General features: G+C 37.2%; 2 protein-coding genes across 8 annotated transcripts in view; one reads left to right on the top strand and one right to left on the bottom strand.

The window, feature by feature from the left end:
- ITSN1 (intersectin 1) overlaps positions 1-15,723 on the bottom strand; it is a 93,657-nt gene extending 77,934 nt beyond the window's left edge. For 4 of the 6 annotated variants that reach the window (XM_026700560.2, XM_087937585.1, XM_087937586.1 and 1 more), the window contains exons 1-3: positions 15,404-15,723; positions 3,538-3,596; positions 2,808-2,900 (exon numbers count right to left, since the gene is read on the bottom strand). In XM_026700560.2, the coding sequence (XP_026556345.1) occupies positions 2,808-2,900; positions 3,538-3,565 (121 nt within the window). In that variant the 5' untranslated portion in view covers positions 3,566-3,596; positions 15,404-15,723. Of the gene's footprint in view, positions 1-2,807; positions 2,901-3,537; positions 3,597-11,075; positions 11,095-15,403 lie in introns of those variants that run through there. The other 2 variants (XM_087937584.1, XM_087937583.1) reach the window with 2 other exon arrangements.
- An 86-nt stretch (positions 15,724-15,809) lies between these two features.
- CRYZL1 (crystallin zeta like 1) overlaps positions 15,810-18,907 on the top strand; it is a 32,084-nt gene continuing 28,986 nt past the window's right edge. Inside the window, exons 1-2 of one of the 2 annotated variants that reach the window (XM_026700569.2) lie at positions 15,810-16,361; positions 17,649-17,717. In XM_026700569.2, the coding sequence (XP_026556354.1) occupies positions 17,655-17,717 (63 nt within the window). In that variant the 5' untranslated portion in view covers positions 15,810-16,361; positions 17,649-17,654. The other variant, XM_087937590.1, reaches the window with a different exon arrangement.

The following is an 18,907-nucleotide window of genomic DNA, read 5'->3' as shown; positions in this document are numbered from 1 at the left end:
AAAAGAGCAACTTTCACCCAAAATCAGGCAAAGCAGGCAGGCAGATTGAATCATTCACAGAATCATTCAGTAATTTATCTATCTGCCATCGGCTAGCTGAGTCTCTCAAATTTGCTTGCCATGAGTCCGCACTGAATAATAGAACCTTCAGTCCTAAGGGAGGTTCGGCTGTGCTTCAAAGCAGAGCCAAAGATCTAAAGACTAGCTAGAAAGCAAGAAATCCAGCCATTTCCTGCTTCCTAGCTAATTTAAATCTCCCGGCACAGCAGAACAGATGGTTGGAAAAAGGAAAAATAGCAATTTAGCAGGCAAGTTTGCCCGGTGAGGAGTGAGTGGGCGGGAAGGGTTCCGGCAGGCCATGTGGGCTGCGCAGCCTTGTGTTTCTGCGCAGCCTGGATTAATTGCTTTGGAGGGGTGCTCTGGGGATGAGATTTCTCTGTGGCTCACCCAAATTTTCTCATGGCCCACCGGTTGGTGACCGCTGCATTAGAGCATCTAAAATTAAAATATAATTCCAAAGGAAATTGGAGCAACAAAAGTTCCCTTTCCCACAGTAAATAATTAATGTTGGTCTTTTATCATATTCAAAAAGTATCAGTAATTCTTATAACAATTATTGTGATAGGTCAAAATTATTCCTTCTACCATTAAATAATGTTTTCCATCTTTATTCTGAACAGCTTTATCCATTCTTGAGCATGCCAGAAAACTCTCAATGTTACCAGTTTGCAAAACTACAAAAAACTATTTCATAAAAGAAAGCAAGTGAAACTACCATGAAAATGGGATTTTTTCTTCTCCCAGTGGGTGGGTTTGGGGAGGAGACTGAATAATTCTAGAGATAATCAAACGAACTAAAAATATTTTTTTAAGAAATATTTTCTAGTATGTTAAGCAGATACCAAGAGCATAATAAAAAGTATAGTGAAGGTATCATGAAGTCTATAGTTGCTCTAAAACAAGAACCAGAACATTCCTGCTGGCTCAGATCTAGATCCTCTAGATCAGAGCTGTCAAACTCCTGCCCCACAGGATAGATGCATCACATGGTCACATCCACACCTGGTTTAGCGAAGGGGAAAAAATTCCCACTACATCAAGTGACGCCACCGTGACAACGTGAGTTTGATACCTCTGCTCTAGATGTTTTGAAAACTCCTAAATAGTCCTGGATTATTACATATCTCTGTTTCTTCCTAACATCAGATATTTATAATATTTATATATTTATTATCATGCATATAAAGATTCCATGTAACTGTCTAAAACAGAACTACAATATTGGGATTAGGGAACAGCATTTTCTATGACTGCATTTAAGCTTAGAATTTCTTCCAACAGAGGTGTCTTATATTTTTGATAACTGTTTTCTGGACATTGTTAAAAAAAATTCCTCTTTGAGGGTCACTTTCAATGTATTGTATAATACTGCTGTTTTTTTGTCAAATTGCAGAATATTGTAAATACATTTTATTTCTGTTGTGAGTTGTTCATTGCTATTGTTTTAGATTTTCATTTGTATCAATGTCATGAATAGCCCTGAATTTATTTTATTCATCAAATTTAGAGTCTTTCAAATTTAGGACAAATTCTCCCATGTTCGAAATGTTTTCTCTAAATTTTAGATATTTTTATTTATGTTAAATTTGCTGCCTAGCTCACCTGGGACTACTCTTTTATTTTGTATAGTTCAATCATTCTGCCATCTTATAAGATTTTTTTAAATACCAAACCATGCAGATTTGAAGTGCAATAACTAATAAAAACTACGCAAAGTTTCCATTGCTGTTGCTATCAAGTCAATAGAAGAAAGGACAGTCAATTAACAATATATTGATGTTTACCAATAAGTAAGCTTTCTACTATTTTTAAATTCTCTGGTATAATGTATTGTCTCATTCTGTATTTTGGAGAGGGTTGTCCTTGTGTTTTGCTTTTTATTTTAGGTAGATTATCGTGGAAAATTATGGATTATATACATGCATTAAATATGGGGTTGTTATGCTCTTGAACCTTCAAGCTACATTATATGCATTGTGAAAACAGGATTTGAAAGAAGCCTCGAGACAATCATAGAGAAATGTATCTCTATTCTTATACAGTTCACTGGCAGTAGCGAATTGAATTTATTGCTATTATTTCTTTGCTGAACTCAGTGATATAGGTTGTTTGCAGGGGGGAGATAGGCAAGACACCAAAAAGTAGCAATAAATTTAGAATCCTAACATTTCAGTCGTTCTGTTAAAATTACACATCTGAGACCATATTTTGAGTGGAACATTAATTATCTTTTAGGTATGAATACATTGACTTCTGCATTACTATAACAGTGAATTTTTGCAACACTACTAGTTTGGCTGTTGGACAGAGGCTTTAGGGAAACAAACATGTTACATGTCTGTAGAGATTCTCAGTCATCCAGGTCATGATTATCCCTGTTGACTTTTAGCTATACAATTTGGGATGAACACCTTTGAATGGTGTGAGTAGGAATGGATTTCCAGAGGTAAAAATGTAGACTACAGGAACCAGGAGCACTACTCAGGTGACCCTGAGGACATAACTAAACCTCCAAGTACTTCAACAACCCTCTAAAAGGATGCAAATTACCAGCTGTCTGCAAGGAATATAAATTCTTCCATTCCCCACTATTCTGTCAGAGCTGAAGAAGCTTCTTGGATGAGAAGCTAAAAGTCTTTAAAAAACATACCAAGAAAGTCCAGTTGCCCCCTGAAAAAGCACATTTGGAAAACATGTTACATGATTCTATCAATGATCTTAATCAAAGAGAATGACTATGGCATTACCAGTGATAAATCCAGATATTGGTTTCAAACTGTGGAACTGCTGATCATGCTTCGCTCTCTCTTCCACAGTTATGGCCCAAATGTCCAGGCTGCCTAATTCATAACAAAGAAAATGAAATTGGAAAAACAAGTATTATAAATAATGGTTGTACCTTCTAAAGGCATTATGGAGAATTTAAACATTGCCATTTTTTTAAAAAGCCACAAATTGAAAGAGGTTTAAATAATGCCTTCTGCCTCAGGTTGAAGGAAGCACAGCTCACTAATTAAGCAAAAAGAAAATATTCACTATAATAACCTAGAGCAACATAAATAAGGCTGAAGAATTGGACTTCACCATAAATGAAGTTGGCAGGTAACCAGTAGAAACCACCTATAAATATATTTCTGCTGATCAAATGCCTCTGCATTTTTAAAATCAGAGAGAGTAGGAAAAATGTTCTATTACTATTATGAATCGTATTATGATGGCATAGCCCCCATCACCAATGCCATCCAACATGTTAAATCTTTGCACTTCAAAATTATTTCCCTAGCTCTTGTTCAGGCTGCTTTTATCTCCAGCCATCCTGATGTCCCTTCTCTAAGCTTTTTTTGCTCTTCTACAATTATTCTGAAGAATAAGATGATACAAGACCTTTGGCTCTGCAAATCAGAGTACTTTTTCTAAAACAAATGAAATTGTTTTTTCCCTTAAAAAGAAATGTCACACAAATATTTTAATTCTTACCTCCAAAAGGTGTTGGAAACTGAGCCATGATTCAGCTACTTTAAGTAGCTAATAGATGTCTAAAATAAATGCAAGCACAAAAACAATTTGGAATTATTAAAAATATGAAAATTTGAGACATAAACACAGGAAGGAGGGAGGGAGGGAGGGAAGGAAGGAGGGAGGGAGGGAGGGAAGGAAGGAAGGAGGGAAGGATTCCATGCCTATCTTTTTAACAGCATTACGTTTATCACAAATATTGTTACAAGTTTATTCTAAAGAACTTACATAGTTGATTATTTTAACAAATGTTGTCTTAGCATTCTAGATTATAATAAGCAAAGACATGATAGAAAACCAAATGCTATAAATTTAAAAAATGAGGCTTGTTTAATTAGAATGAATCAACTTAATAGCTCTCTTCTAATATTATTCTAGTTTATAACGTACACAAATAAGATACAATATTCCAAATGAGGTCTCACAAAAAAGAGTAGAATGGAATAATTACTTTCTGTGATCTGGATTTTATGTACATCACAAAATAACATTGCCCTTTGGCAGCTGTATCATACTGTTGGTTCCTAATCAACTTCTAAAAAATACTTGAATTTTGTTATATACATAGCTGCTGGCCATGAAAGCAAGCTGGGTGACTTTGGGCTGGTCGAGTTCTCTCAGCCCAACCCATCTCACAAGATGGTTGTTGTGGGGAAAATAGGAGGATATGTTTGTTGCCTTGACTTCTTTGTAAAAATAATAAAAGGTGGGATAAAAATAAATAAACCTCTAGGGAATTAGTATCTCATTGTCAAATCTGACATTAAGAATATCTGATATATGTATAATTATGTTTTCAATATTAAATCATATTTTAGATTAAAAGAATTGATAGTTTATAGTTTATAAATCAATCATATATTAATTTGCAAGAACAAGGCATTATTTTAAATATACTGTAATTAGGATTGATCATCTACATTTTTCAATTTCTTTCAAAACTAAGTAGCTGGGAAATTTTAGTTAATTTTTTTCATGTTATTTTAGTCATAGATTAGCATAGAGCTAATATAATAATTATGCTAAAATAGAAATAAAAATAAAATTTCATATGGATAAAATAAGGGAAAGAAAATTACAGAATACAGGAATTAAACTCCAAACTCCTGTAATTAATTTTACAATAAATAATTTAATGCTATAAATATATATATAACTATAGAAGAACATAAGTAATACAAATATGACAAGAAATATGACAAGAATGTAAAGCTGTGGTAACTTATATTAAGTCTAATACTTGCTGAAGATGATGCTAGGGTTTGTTGGATTAAGACAATTTTGGTCTAACTAATTGTAACACAGAAATACCAAAATAAAACATAAATCCAACTTGTAGAGTAAGAAACTTGAAGGATGACTCTATCACAGAAAATTCAATAACCTTTAAATTAATTTTAACATTGTGAAAGCTTTGGAAGAATATTTCCAAAGAATTCCAAAATGAGAATTAATACAGAGTTTATACTTTCAACACATTGAGAAAGCTGTCTTGAAACACACTCTTCATTAAAAATTCTCAACTTATTAGGATAAAAATAGAATAATTATTCAAATATCTTGATATCAAGTCTGATATAGTCCAATCTACAAAATAAATAGGCAAGATGAAAACATTTCATGTTAATGAAATAAGATTATGAAAAGACATTTCTGGCAAATTTATAGAACATAAGGGATACAGTAATCTCTATCCTATATGCTCCTACTTCAGCGCCTTTAATATTTTCAGGGTTTTAAAAATAAACCAAAAAGGAGAATGAGGGGATTCTCTTTTCTTTTAAGCACTCTTTCAGGTTTTTATTTGCTAATATAGGCAAATTAATAAATAATAAGTTTATTAAACATAACAATTAAAAAGGTAAAAATTACGGTAATACAAATACAAAAGAATAAAAATAGAAATTGCAGAAAATAAGGGAACAAATGAAAACAGAAATGAACACATTCATTTCTTCCCTTTTCATTACAATACACAATTTTAGTAACTGATCACCTTCACTTAAAATACATCAAATGATCTCTCCTTCCCATACCTCATCTTTTATCCATAAACAAATCGTCATTGATCAATGTTGATCAGAAAAACTCTACTGAAGTTACCAGAGATAACAACTTATCTATTTTAATCTTGGAAAAATAAACCAACTTTATACTTCCTTCTGTTAACTATCTTGGTCTTTAATCCATTCAAATAATGTCTTAGAATGTAGTTTCTTTTCATTTTTCTTTGTCGCTTCTTAAAAGAACTTTTAAAAGTGTAACAACTGTCTTGTAAATCCAATATAGAAAAGCTACCAAAATTGCTCGTTTTGTTCCTTATATGCTCCTTTTAATTAAGATTTCAACCAGGTCCATTTGTACATCCTGTGTAGTATCTTTTTAATATCATTCTTACAGTTAGTTATTTTTAAATATAAATCCACATTCAAATCAGTCTGTTTTATCCGATAAAACTTTCTGCCATCTGCCACCTTTCTGCTTTTCTGTGATCTTTTAAAGACAGTCTGACTATAATAGAAGACACTTTTAAAATTAATTTTTGGGTTCATTGTTCACTAATAACCATCAACAGGTCTACTGTGAAAGCATTTTGCTCCTTCTGTATTAGTAGGTCAAATTTAAATGTTGTTCTCCTTTCATTGTAATCTTTAATTCCTTCTGTTTACCTCATGTTCAAGCTTCAAAGTACCACCATATCATGTTTTGTTTTAAGAATTCAAAACAACAGCATTTTCCCATAAGGATTCTTACAATTTCAAAATCTTACTCTAAATCCATCTGAACCCTTAGTTCATAACTTCCAACATCTAAGTTGTAATCACTCTCTGCTGTTTTATTAAAAAAAAGAGCAAAGATAATAAACCTCCAGATAAAAAGGAACCTCACATCCACAGCCACTCTGTGTTACCAGGGCTGGTCTGAAGCCTGTTGATCCCCATTAAGACACTCACAGCTTCCAGGCATCACAAAAGGACATCACAGCATTTCATTCACTGGGACAGAGATAAAGTATGCTCATGATACTTCATCCTGTGCTGATGGATGGTCTCACCCAGCAGTTTCATGTAAATGTTAAAAAGGAGTGGACACAACACCAAGCCCTGAAGCACCCTACAAAAGGGGCTGTGGACTGGACCTCTCACTCCCTATCAACAGTGACTGGGATGAGCCTCAGAGGAAGGAGATGAACCTGCACAAAATTGTGCCCCCAACCCCAATTCCCTGAGTTGGCCCAAAAAGATACCATGATCATAGTATGAAAACCACTGAAAGATCAAGAACAAGAAAGATGGATGCGCTACCCCATCCCACTTTGACTAAAGATCATCTAAAAACATGATCAATGCTATTTCTGTCCCATATCAGCGCCTGAAGCCTAAGTGGAAAAAAGATCCAGATAATTTATTTCATCCAGTATCTTCCGGATATAGTGCCATCACTTTCCCTAAAAATTATCCAATTGGGTCCAGCCAAAGGAAAGGGCTCACGAGTGCCCTCTTAAAGGGAACTGGGAACAACCCTTCCAACAAAGAAGAATTCACCATCACTCAGACCCACACAGATCCATCTACGTCATTTCTGGGGACAGGCTTGACAGAATGAAGAACATGGATCTAATTCGTAAGTGTTGGTATTTATGGTCTGGAGGAGCCTGTCCATTTTCTCATGTTCAACAGGATCAAATTGTTCGCAGATATCTGAGTAAGTTTACTCCCCAGGCATTTCCACAGAACTTGTCCCATTGTTGGCATCCAACTGGAATGAATTTTATCTGCCAATTGCCCACCCTCTGACTCCTGTTGAAATACCCCCTGCCTATCACCACCTGAATATTGCAACTCACCCTGAGTTCCCAGAACCTTCATCCTCTTCCCAACACTGGCCTTCTAGCTTCCTTAGAGGGTGATCCCCCGCATCCAGCCACATACATCCAACCTCCTACAACCAACACAGCATTTGCTCTTAGCACCTCTGGAATCCTAAACTCTCACCCAAAAGTGTCACTCTCCCCAGCCTCTCTAACTAGCCTTTAACTAGAAGTTCAAGATGTAATTTATTTATTAAATAAATATCCCACTTTTTTATTTATAAATCACTCGAGGTGGCTTATGGCAATTGAAAATAAAAGTTATAAAATAAAAAACAATTAAAATCAATATTAAAATCTATCATTAAAATCTAAATGAACTGAACTGCATAAAGCTTATTGAAAGATATTGATTTTCACTATTTTCCTTAATGTTGACAGGATTCTTTTACAGGATTATTCATAGCCTAACTTTCATAAACACACAGAACAAGGCCCTCTACTCAGTAATAGAGAGCTAACCTTCTGAAAATAAAATGATTGTCAAGTGAATCCGCTCATTAAAATAACCAGGGGATGAGCCCTCAAAGAGTGAGGGCCTAAACATTTTAGGTCACAGAATAGAATTCTTTATTGGCCAAGTGTGATAGGACACACAAGGAATTTGTCTTGGTGCAAATACTCTCAGTATACATAAAAGAAAAGATACATTCATCAAGAATCATAAGATACAACACTTAATGATAGTCATAGGGTACAATAAGCAATCAAATCCTACTAGGAAACAGTCAATATAAATCATAAAGATACAAGCAACAAAATTAGTCACGCAGTCATATTTATGCAGAAATGTTTAAAATTCAAATAGGTTCACAATTTTTAAGCACCACTACATTTCTAAGCTTGAAAATACATGAAGAATACCACAGATTATAAAAATCCACCAGTCTGTTGTCAATTTCCTGAGCTCTTCTTAATCGTCTGAGGGCTTTCTTGCCAAGCTGTTGGGATAGAAGCCTGCCAAGATTCCTGAAGATAATGTTCTGAAGTGATTCAAGCACTGCTTGCTACATGGCCTGCAATTCCAAAGGTGGGCACTTAGCAACTGGTATTTTAGCAGTGCAAGTCTTGGTTATGTGTATCAGGACTTTACAGTAGCAATACAAACCAAAATCTCTCCTGTTTGTTTCTGCTGTGGGCGGGCGTTTCTATTTGAATGGTTTCTCTGGTGTCCAAGTCCAAGGAGACTACAGAGAAGAGAACTGAGTGCAGAGAGGCTATAAAAGCTCTTTCCCTTATTCTCTCTTCCATGTCTCAACTCTAATTGCCCATCAATTACAACACAACATTGGAAAAATTCTTCCAAACTCTCTTGGATGCCAATAACTCATTTCTCAATTTGTTAGCAAGTCTCTTCCAAAACTGCTCAAAGCAAGTTTATTCCCTTCTATATCCCTGACATATCTGGAAATCCAATATATACATACAAACTCTGCAATTACCTTTCTTTTGTTTGTGAATTTCCCAAATTCTTCTTCTTTTCAGCTCATCACAAATGTTTGTATGAAATTTGGGTAAGAATTCAGCAATTTATTTTTGTCTTCAACAAGGAGCATATCCCTTTTGGTAGCCCCTTCTTTTAGTGGACTCAGAACAGAGGCAAACCTGGAGTGATCTGTAGATAATTCCACTAGTCCCAATAATAAGGACCAGAATGACTTGGATTAGGGTGGTTTCTTGGCTAACAACTGGTGCAATTATTTAATACCAGCAACAAGGATAAGTCAAAACCATTACAGTCCCCCAGTCACATGATCAAACTTCAGATGATTGGTAGGCCGCCTGCAATTATGGCCAGAGGAGTGTTTCAACTCCCATCACCTGCCTATCTTTTCCCATCTCTGCCTTTTAGTTGTCCTGCATAGCAGGACTTCTTGGTGGAGGTGGCAACATCAGAAGCCCTGATTGCTGCCGCCCCACTGCCAATGCGGATCACTGCCTCAAGATCCACATCATGGCACTGGCCAGCCACCTCTACGCCATAACACAAAGCTGTCCCTGCAACCACACTCTACCAGCCCTGCCACCTCCACCATCACAAGAAGGCAATATGCAAAAGGAGAAGTGTGGGCACAGCCTTTTTGCAAGCTTTTGGAAAGCCTCAGAAGCATCACAAGATGGCAGTATGCAATTTGGTGAAAGGCATGTGCAGCCTCAGGATGTTTTTTATATTGCACCTATTTTATGTTGCATCTAGTACTTATAATTGATCCTAGAATTCTGCAATAATTTATTCCATTGAGTCTAAAGCAGAAGCAGAGGTTTGTTTAACATTGCCAATATATTAATCAGTAATATATTAAATTTTAGATATCCTATCATTTATTGTATTACAGACGAAAAACAATATTTATACATATCACTGCCACTCTTTTTTGTTTCATGCCCTGAGTGAAAATAGGAAGAAATCTGACAGTATGCTTTTTGACTAAGAAACTTGATTAAAATTTGTAAGGTTGAGATAAAGTATTAATATGCATGTATGTGTCCATTCAAGTTGCAGTAAAAAGAATATGCCTCTTAATTAATTTTGTTAATTGGAAAATATGTTTCCACATACTTCTGATTTTGATTATAACTCAGATGGTTTGTACTAGCACATAACTATGTGAGATAAAGCAAATCAATCTAGCCCTGCTAAATTCACTTATTCTCAAAACATCCAACTAGTACGATTTATTTTTGTTTGATAATTTCTAGTTATTCTTACATTTCATGTACCAACTATATATGATCTTATAAAGGAAGGCATACAGGTAGTCCTCAACTTATAGCAATTTAGTGACAGTTTGTAGTTACAATGACACTGAAAAAATGACTTATGACTGTTTTTCATACTTACGACCTTTGCACTATCCCCATGGACATATAATCAAAATTCGGGTACTTGGGAATGGACTCAAATTTATGACAGTTGCAACGTCTTAGGGTTACCTTTTTCAACCTCCTTAGGAGCAAAGTCAATGGAGAAGCCACATTCACGTAACAACCATGTTGCCAAATTAAGACCTTCAGTGAGTCACTTAACAAATGTGGCGAGACAGGTTGTAAAATGGGACAAAATTCACTTAACAAATGAATGTCTCACAGAGCAACAGAAATTTTGGGCTTAATTGTGGTCTTGAGGACTAGCTGTACTGTTGTGGTTTTTCATCAGTAACTACAGAGCTGCTTTTCACTTTGGAGGTTTTATTCATCTGGCATCTAATTGACCAAAATGTTACAGCCTTGTACATACTGTACAGTTTATTGGCCACAATATCCAAGTGGTTTCTCACTACCCTTTTCCAGGCATTATTTATTGTATATTGTCATCTCCTAGCTGAACTGAATTTCCTCATGCTTCACTTGTTCTCTCTCTTGTTGCAGATTGCTCTTAACTTTAAAGCCCTGTTTAAATTCCTCTGGCAAATATGACTATTAGAGCCTATGATCCAACCAGCATCACATTTAGAGCCATTAGGATAGTCAACCTTCTCACGACATTGATGTTAATTAGTTCATTCTTCATTCCCGAGAATTTTATTTAATAACTACAGGTAGTCCTCTACTTATGAACACAATGGGAAAAGAACTTCTGTCATGAAGCAGTACAATCATTTAATCAAGTAACTGTGCCCAATTTTACCTTTTCTGCAAGCTCCTTAAGTGAATCCAACTTCCCTCACTGATTTTTCTTGTTGTAAGTGGTTGCAAATGGCAATCATGCAACTCTGGGATACTACAACCATCATAAATATATGCCCTTGCTAAGCACCCAGATTGTGATCACATGGCCATGGAGATACTGCAATGGTTATAAATGAGAGTACTGTTCAAAAGTTACTTTTTTCAACGTAATCATAACTTTGAACAGTCACCAACCAAATGGTCTTAGTTGAGTATTATTGATAGATTTAATTATTACACATTTGTAGATTTTCTCCTGGTCTACTCCTTTTTTAGAATATTGCTTCCAACAAGTAAATGAGCATATTTCACAAATGTGTATCATGGGTAAAAGGGAAGCTTTTCTGCTAAAACTGTCAATTCAGGGTTCATAGAATAAAGAAGCTGAACACTACACCAAATTTTTGCTAACTTTTATGATTTTTAAAAATGCGAGTGACAGGAGAATTAGTGTGTTTAGGATAAACATGGTACTCAGTCCTAATTATCAGTTATTCTACAACTGCAAAACCGGAAGGAGACAAGCTTTGACTTTTGCAGGCAACAGAGACCCAAGGCCCAAAAGGAAGTATACAGGGCTGGGATGCCACCGGTATAACAACCCTTTGTGCTGCTGCGTGTGCTGCATGCACTGTCCACACATGTTCAACAATGCAAAAATCCTTACCTGCTATGCTACTGCAGGGGAATAACACAGCTGAGGAGCGGCAATCCGCTCTTCCATGCTGATCAACTGGGACGATATAGGTCAGTACAGGCAGGGGTGGGCGGGTCGGCCCACATGGTCAGAGTGAACCGGTTCACTCCCAGCTGATCGTTGGAGCTAGGGGTTTGCCCGAACTGGCCCAAACTGGCAGAATCCCACCCCTGGAATTATCCTTTGCATTTTGGAGTTTCTGCATAACATGGCAAAGGCAAATTTGACCCAGAAAAGGAGCAGATATCTCTTACTTGTGTTTTCTTTCCTGTTTCCACAAGCACAGATCTAACTAAAATAAAAATATACATGATAACATTTCAGTTGGCTGTAATGATTGATTATATCAGGACTTTCAAACTAAGCTGAATGAAGCCTAGTAGTATTTGGAAAGGACCACCAGAGCTGAAAAACTTGAAAAACTAAATAAACAAAGAAATCTAAAAACAGTTCGATATGCTCTCAACAAATTTGTATGGTAGGGTTCACAATTCAAGTTTAGCTTGACAAGAGTACATTTTATTTTTATTTACTAGATTTGTTAAGCCCACTCATTTCTAAGAAGACTATGAGAGGCTTACAATATATCCAATAAATATGCTAAAAACACAACTAAAAACCATACGACTGCCCAAAACTTTTATTTTCCTATATCTGTATCTACTTTTCTATTTTATATACTATTCTCTTGTAGAAGCCCAGTATGTTTACAAAGATTTTAAAAACAATCTTACAATATTTTAATAATGCTTAAAATCCATAATTTACAATTCATATAAAGCAGAAAAACGAAAAGATTATTAGAAATCAGTCCTAAACCAGTAAGTAAACAGGGCCTGATTTATTTCTTTAAAAAAAGAAACCCTCATCCAAACTCTCACATTTTAACATGAACTGTAAGGAGCTGCTTTTGACAGTTCAAATTACTGATCAGGGCTAGTTTTAGTTAGCAAGTTACTCATACATCACAACAGCATTATCAATGCAAGGCAATCTGACAAAAATAAAAAATAATAATTTAAAAATAAATGCATAAATTGAAAACAAAAACACAAAAAAACCTAAAAAGGCAATGGACCACTAGGTCTTTTTCTGCTGTTAATTTTCTATGTTTCTATTTCCAGGCACAATTCAGGAAGATATTCATAAAACTTTACATAATTTGACCCTATTGGAAATACCAACTATATACAAGTTTTGTAAGTTTTTATATATAAACTCCATATTATTTGAAAAGCCAGATTTAACATCATTCTGCCTGAATTCTCAGATTCTGCCTTATGAAAAGCTTCCTACAGTATTCAAGGTTGTTTTAAATTTATCTTATTGGCTGCTTCGTAATTTATTGGATTTTGTATTCATACTCTATTAACAATTACAGAGAGTAGCTGTGATTGGAAAGGCAAGATATATATTCAATAAAAGAGTTGAAACTCAATGCATGGAATAGCTTTTGCTAATTTTACCAGCTAGGCAGCATGGATTCAATCTAAAGGCCTATTTAAAATGCAGGGTACAATGTTTAAAATCCTAAACAGACTATTACAGAAGGGGGCAAAATCAGAATGCCCTAATTTGGGGCACTATAAATATTTCAGACTATAAGCACCATAGATTTCAGCCAGCAAGGATAAAAATGTTGATTCAGGCGAACAAAGTGTGTTCAATACATACTTTGGGATTCAGATTGAGAAAGGATTCTGTTCTGCAATAAGTTTAAAACTATTTAAAAAGATCTTAGCAATTGTAAGACAATTGCTAGATGTAACAGTATTTTAGCCTTCAAGTGCATCATCTAGAATTCCCTATTCAAGAATTGTTTCCATTTTCATTTTAAAATCATCAGTGACTCTGTATTTGCTGGAAGTTTTATTTTTTTACAATTTTTGCTCAAATTTAATCCAGTTTTATTATTTTAATATATTATACAGCATTTAATTACTTGTTTTCACCTTCTGGCAAATTGGTTGAAACTTTAGCTGAAATACATTTAAGCTTTCCTATTGGTTAATTGTACTGTGTTGTCACTTTATATGCAGTTTAATGGGGTTTTTTTATATTGCCTGTTTGTAACTTTTTGTACTTTTGAAAGTTGCCAGATCCTGCCCCTCAAACTTTATTTTTGGAGCACATGGAGGACTTCTTGCTTGCCTTGTCATTACAATCTAATTTCTGTGTGCTATACTATCTAGTTTCCACTCAATTAACAGTATAAGACATAAGATTTTTATAAAAGATAACTTCCCAAGGACCATTTTGAAAAAATGAAAAACAATAACACATGAAGGAAACTGACTTAATTCCTAATGCACTAATGTCATGTTTTCTGTCTGTTCCAAGAAAACAGGAAAGTCAGATTCCTAAAGAAACAGATAATTCTTAAACTAGAGGCAACAAGATGTTCTGCATCCCTATGCTAAATCATACCATAGTTACTTACCCCTTCATAAATGCTGATATTTCATCTTCCGTTTAACTATATTGAGCACAAGATACACTGCAGTGCCTTTCGTTCATTAGATATTAGCATTCAACTGGTTATCTGTTGTTTTTTTTTTCATTTTTAATACTCAGTCACCTAAATCAAATCTGGCCACAAAATGCATCCGAAGCTTTTCACTAGTGTGTGTGTGGGGGGGGGATGTAACTTTCTTGAACACAGGCTGGGGGTGGGGTGGGGGGCGAGGGGACAATACCAGACAGTGCAAGGCCAAGCAGATGCAAAGATGTAGACTTTTTACTAGTATTTGTTTTGCCAGAAAATGGCAGAGATTAACATAAATGAGATTCCTCTCAATGAGCCATGGCTGCCAGGGACAACAGTTCATGGATTATCCAGCACTAAAGTCGAGGAGGTTTATCCAGTTGTCTGCCTTACTATATTAATCTTCCAGGGAGTTGATCGGAACTGATACAGTACAAACAAGCTGATTCACAAAGCCACGCAAGAGAGGCGTTGACACCCCTTTCACAGACAAGGCAGGGCACTCGCTTGTCCGAACTGGCCCCAAGCCACGCACAGAGAACAGGGCCCGTCTTTTGAGAAACACCCTTTGGCTCCGCTCCTTGCATCTATTCCGCCCCCTCCGCACTGAAGAGTCAAAAAAGGTTCATCCAACGGGACCCGCGCCCGCATCGTCCTTAAACAAAAAGAAAGCGGGGGGGGGGGAAGCAATCACGGCCACCAGCAAAGAGCTCCATTCAATGCGCGATAGGGGTCACTGTCCACGGATCAGGATCACGCAAGGCAAGAGGAGGCTGGGGCGATGAAGAAAGAGTAGGGGGGCTAAGGGGACGAGGCAGGCGGGGAGTCTGGGAACCATCGGGGAGGGGGTAAACGATCCGGCCAACCCCGGGGATACCGAAGGGGGTCTAGAGGAAGGAAAAGCATCTGCGGCGCCCCAACCTCGGAGCCGTGGGAAAGATCCATGGCAAAGCCTCGGGGAGAAGGGGCTGGATGCCCTCCACCTCCTCCTCCTCCTCCTTCTCCTCCAAGCGCCTGCGCTCCCCTCCCCCGATTGACCCCTGAGCTCTCCCCGCCAATTCAGCCCATTCCCACAGCCCGACTGCCTTCCATTCCCTGCCGTTACCTCATTATTTATCGGTCTCGGGTGTCCTCCTCACAACCTCGGCCAGGACGGAGGGGAGACGGCTGGGCAGCAAAGGCCATTGCCTCCGCCAAACGCACCATTCCCGTCCCTCCCGCGCCCGCTTCTCCTCCTCCTCCTCCTGCTGCTCCTGCTGCTGCCGCCGCCGCCGCCGCTGCTATAACCGCCGCCGCCGCCGCCGCCGCCTCTTTAGAGTCACCACAGTCTCGGGGAGAAAGGAGGGGGAGGGGGGAAAAGAGACCTGCCTTCCCGGCTTCTCTCTCACCCGCCCGCTCTATAACTGCGCAACGCGGAGAGAGCCCAATCCGCGGGCAGCCAACCGAGTTTTCGTTCATGCAGCGATCCCGCCCCTCTTCTAAATGACGGACACCGCCTTCCACCAGTAGGAAAAGGCCGCCCGATTGATCGCTCTAAGCGCCGATTTCTACGGTGCCCTGAGGGACTTTTGAGTTTGCACGTATCGTTACGGTTACAAAACGGACGAAAGTGAGCAGTAGCGAATGTGGAAACGATATAAGGAAAAGGCCATAGGGCTGAAGTCCCAGCCGTGGGAAGGTCATTAGAACTTTTTTTAAATTCTTCCATCAGGAAAAAGTACACATAATCTCGAATACCATTCAAACCAAAGAACTCGGATTTTCACGTGTCCGCTCAGACTTTTCCACCCTTTCAGCAATTGGAGGGGAGCTGCGAACTGAAACCAGATGATTCGCGAGAGTACCGGGAAATGTAGTCATTTTAAGTCAGAAAGTCGAAAAGAGTCGGGAGACGCACAAAATAGGGTCTGAATGGAAGATTCCTGCCCTCTGGTCCCGCCTCTACTTCGAGTGACGGCCGGATTGGCCACTTAACAGTTGCCTTTTCAGGGAACCCTTATTTGTAGGATTTGGCAATCGACGTTTCCGCTCCCGCGAGAATAGAAAGAGGGGCCTCAAAAGAGGTAATGGGCTTGGTGAGGCAGTCGCGGACTCTTTTTTTTTCCGCGGTGGGTGTGGGGTGCTAGACGTGTGAACGGCAGGGAGTGAGTGTTGCGGTGCAGCTGAACCGCAATCGTTGTCGCCCGTTGCCTCCCTGATTGTCTCCCTGTGCCGTAGTTCTACAAGCTTCGTTTCAGCTGCCCTTTCAGGAGTTTTTGGACTCTTGAAACTGAACCCGTTAACCATCTCGGAATCACAGATAAGCCAAATTGGGGGGTGGGTTCCTTCTCAAGAATTAGGTGAAAGAAATATCTGGCTAATAGGGATTCACATGTTGCAGTAAGCTGTAACATAAATGGGTTTGCCCTTAGCTTACAATATGACGTGCTTGTTTAGGTTTGGTGTATTGTGTGAATTCAGGTTTTACGATTGGTAAACCATGGTTTAGTAGTACCTTCTGATTCAGGATCAAAACGAAGAGTGGTGTATACATTCAGATGCTGAATGGTGGTTTTTGTATAGTAACCCCCAATATAAACACCCAAAAATATTTCATCATTGGTCCCAATGAAATAAAAGCTGCACTCACACAACAGATTAATCTGTGAGTAAAGTAACTGATTTATTCAAACGTATTTTTGAGTTATGGGCTGTCCTAAAGCCTGTTTTTTATAGTGCTGAGCCGATTTTACAAATATCTAAAGTAAAATATTATTAACTAAGAAAAATACTACTAATCGGACTTCTCATCGTAAAGAAAATGCACTTTGGGTCTACGTTGCTTACTATTACCATTTTGAAAGGAATAATAACACTGATACATAGTAACTAGTTTTTTGAATGAATCAAATTGTTTGAATTTGCACAACAGGCAACCATAAACTTTAACATGTTGGATGTATTGTGCAGCAGGTTGAATCATGAACTAATCACAGCTGCATTTTTATAACAGTTGCTTTTGGAGAGAGGGACTGCTATACAAATCTGATAAATAAAATAAATAGCATCACAAACTAGAGCCTAATGAGGAGGTAACATCTTGTTGTGAGTATGTTATTCAACCTAACCAATGTCGCATAACAATTTAGCATTAATTTTTGAATGGGAAGTAATACCGAAATACCACCTCTTTTACCTTTATATGTAATGTGTAGATCCACAAGATTTTTTGGTAAAACTTTACAAGTTTACCAAAATGTGCCTAATACGTAGATATAAATTGTTTAGGGCTACTATATCTGACCTGAAAATTTTCTGACATCTGAGTTTTCTAGCAACAGATATTTTATTTTCTTCTCTAAATTTTAAAGATCACTATGAAAGGCTTATATTGGCAGCAGAATTCTGAAAAAGAAAGAGAGTTCATCTTCCTGGAAAAGGTGAGTTACGCTATCTTACCCATCTGTTCTGTATTGGATCAGGGACTGATACTTTCCCAGTGTTAAATTGAACAGTACATCTAGCCTCCTAAATCAGGTCTTTTTGTCCTGTTTGATCTTAAAGCAGCCCTTTGATTGTATCTCTAGGATAGGTTATAAGCTTAAGGCATCTCCAATAGTTACCCTACTATATGCACTTTACAACAATACTATCCTGAAAATGAGATATACATAGCAGCCCTCTATCAAATTCAGCACCAACTAGTAAGAGGGTGTATTTTGTACCTATTATTATTCCAGGTTTTACAACAGTGTGGTTGTAGGTTATTTCCCCCAAATTGGGATACAGATAAATACAGTATACTGTTTTATATGCATATAATACTGCAATAATATTGCAGACACAAGTTGGCCATATGGGAACACGCTTATTTCTATAAGGAACGCATACAGATTATCTATAAGAAAATAAAGGTCATGCATTTGTGTTAAAAATGGACTTAGAGCCTCGAGGAGAATAAAATGCAACATGTTCTATTTGTTAAGAATCTGGGCTTTGTACTGTAATATTTGGAGAAATGACATGCGTATGCCTAGGTTACTTGGGATGCTAAGAAGAGTTCAGTAGCAAGTGTACCAGTTGTAGTGAAACTTTTTGAAACCGAGACATTGGCCACAAGTCCCAGACAAAACGCAACTAAACCCAGGCATAAACTATTACAAGCCAGAAAGCCTACAAACCAACTATGATTAGAAGCAGAGCTCATAAAATTGGCCCAATTGTGTCTAACTATTTATGATTAAATATCAAACAAATATTAATTTTCAAGCTCGAGATCTGACGCATCCTATTCTGACAGACTTTTTTTTCATGGAAACAGCAAATAGATGACAAATGACAGAAAATGGGATTTTTAATCTGAGATGCTGATGGGCTTGGGACAAGAAAATGTTACTTATTTCTCAAGCAAAAAATTTGCAATGCAAAATTACAAACTGAATATAGTATGCTCTCACACACATGAGGACAACTCTCATACTTTGGCCAACCTATAAATAATACATTTAATAAGGCTTTTATGCTATTGAAGTTTGATATCTTGCCATCAGCTTTGGTTTCTAATTTATTTTCTAAATTTCAAAAAATCCTTTATGTAGAAAGTTTTGCCCTTAAAAGGATAAAACTATCA

The sequence above is a fragment of the Pseudonaja textilis genome, chromosome 7 (assembly GCF_049901715.1).
Source record: "Pseudonaja textilis isolate UNSWEBS1 chromosome 7, rPseTex1.2, whole genome shotgun sequence".
Lineage (NCBI taxonomy): Eukaryota > Metazoa > Chordata > Lepidosauria > Squamata > Elapidae > Pseudonaja > Pseudonaja textilis.
Note: the sequence above shows the minus strand (reverse complement) of the source record. Positions and strands in the feature narration are given on the sequence as shown.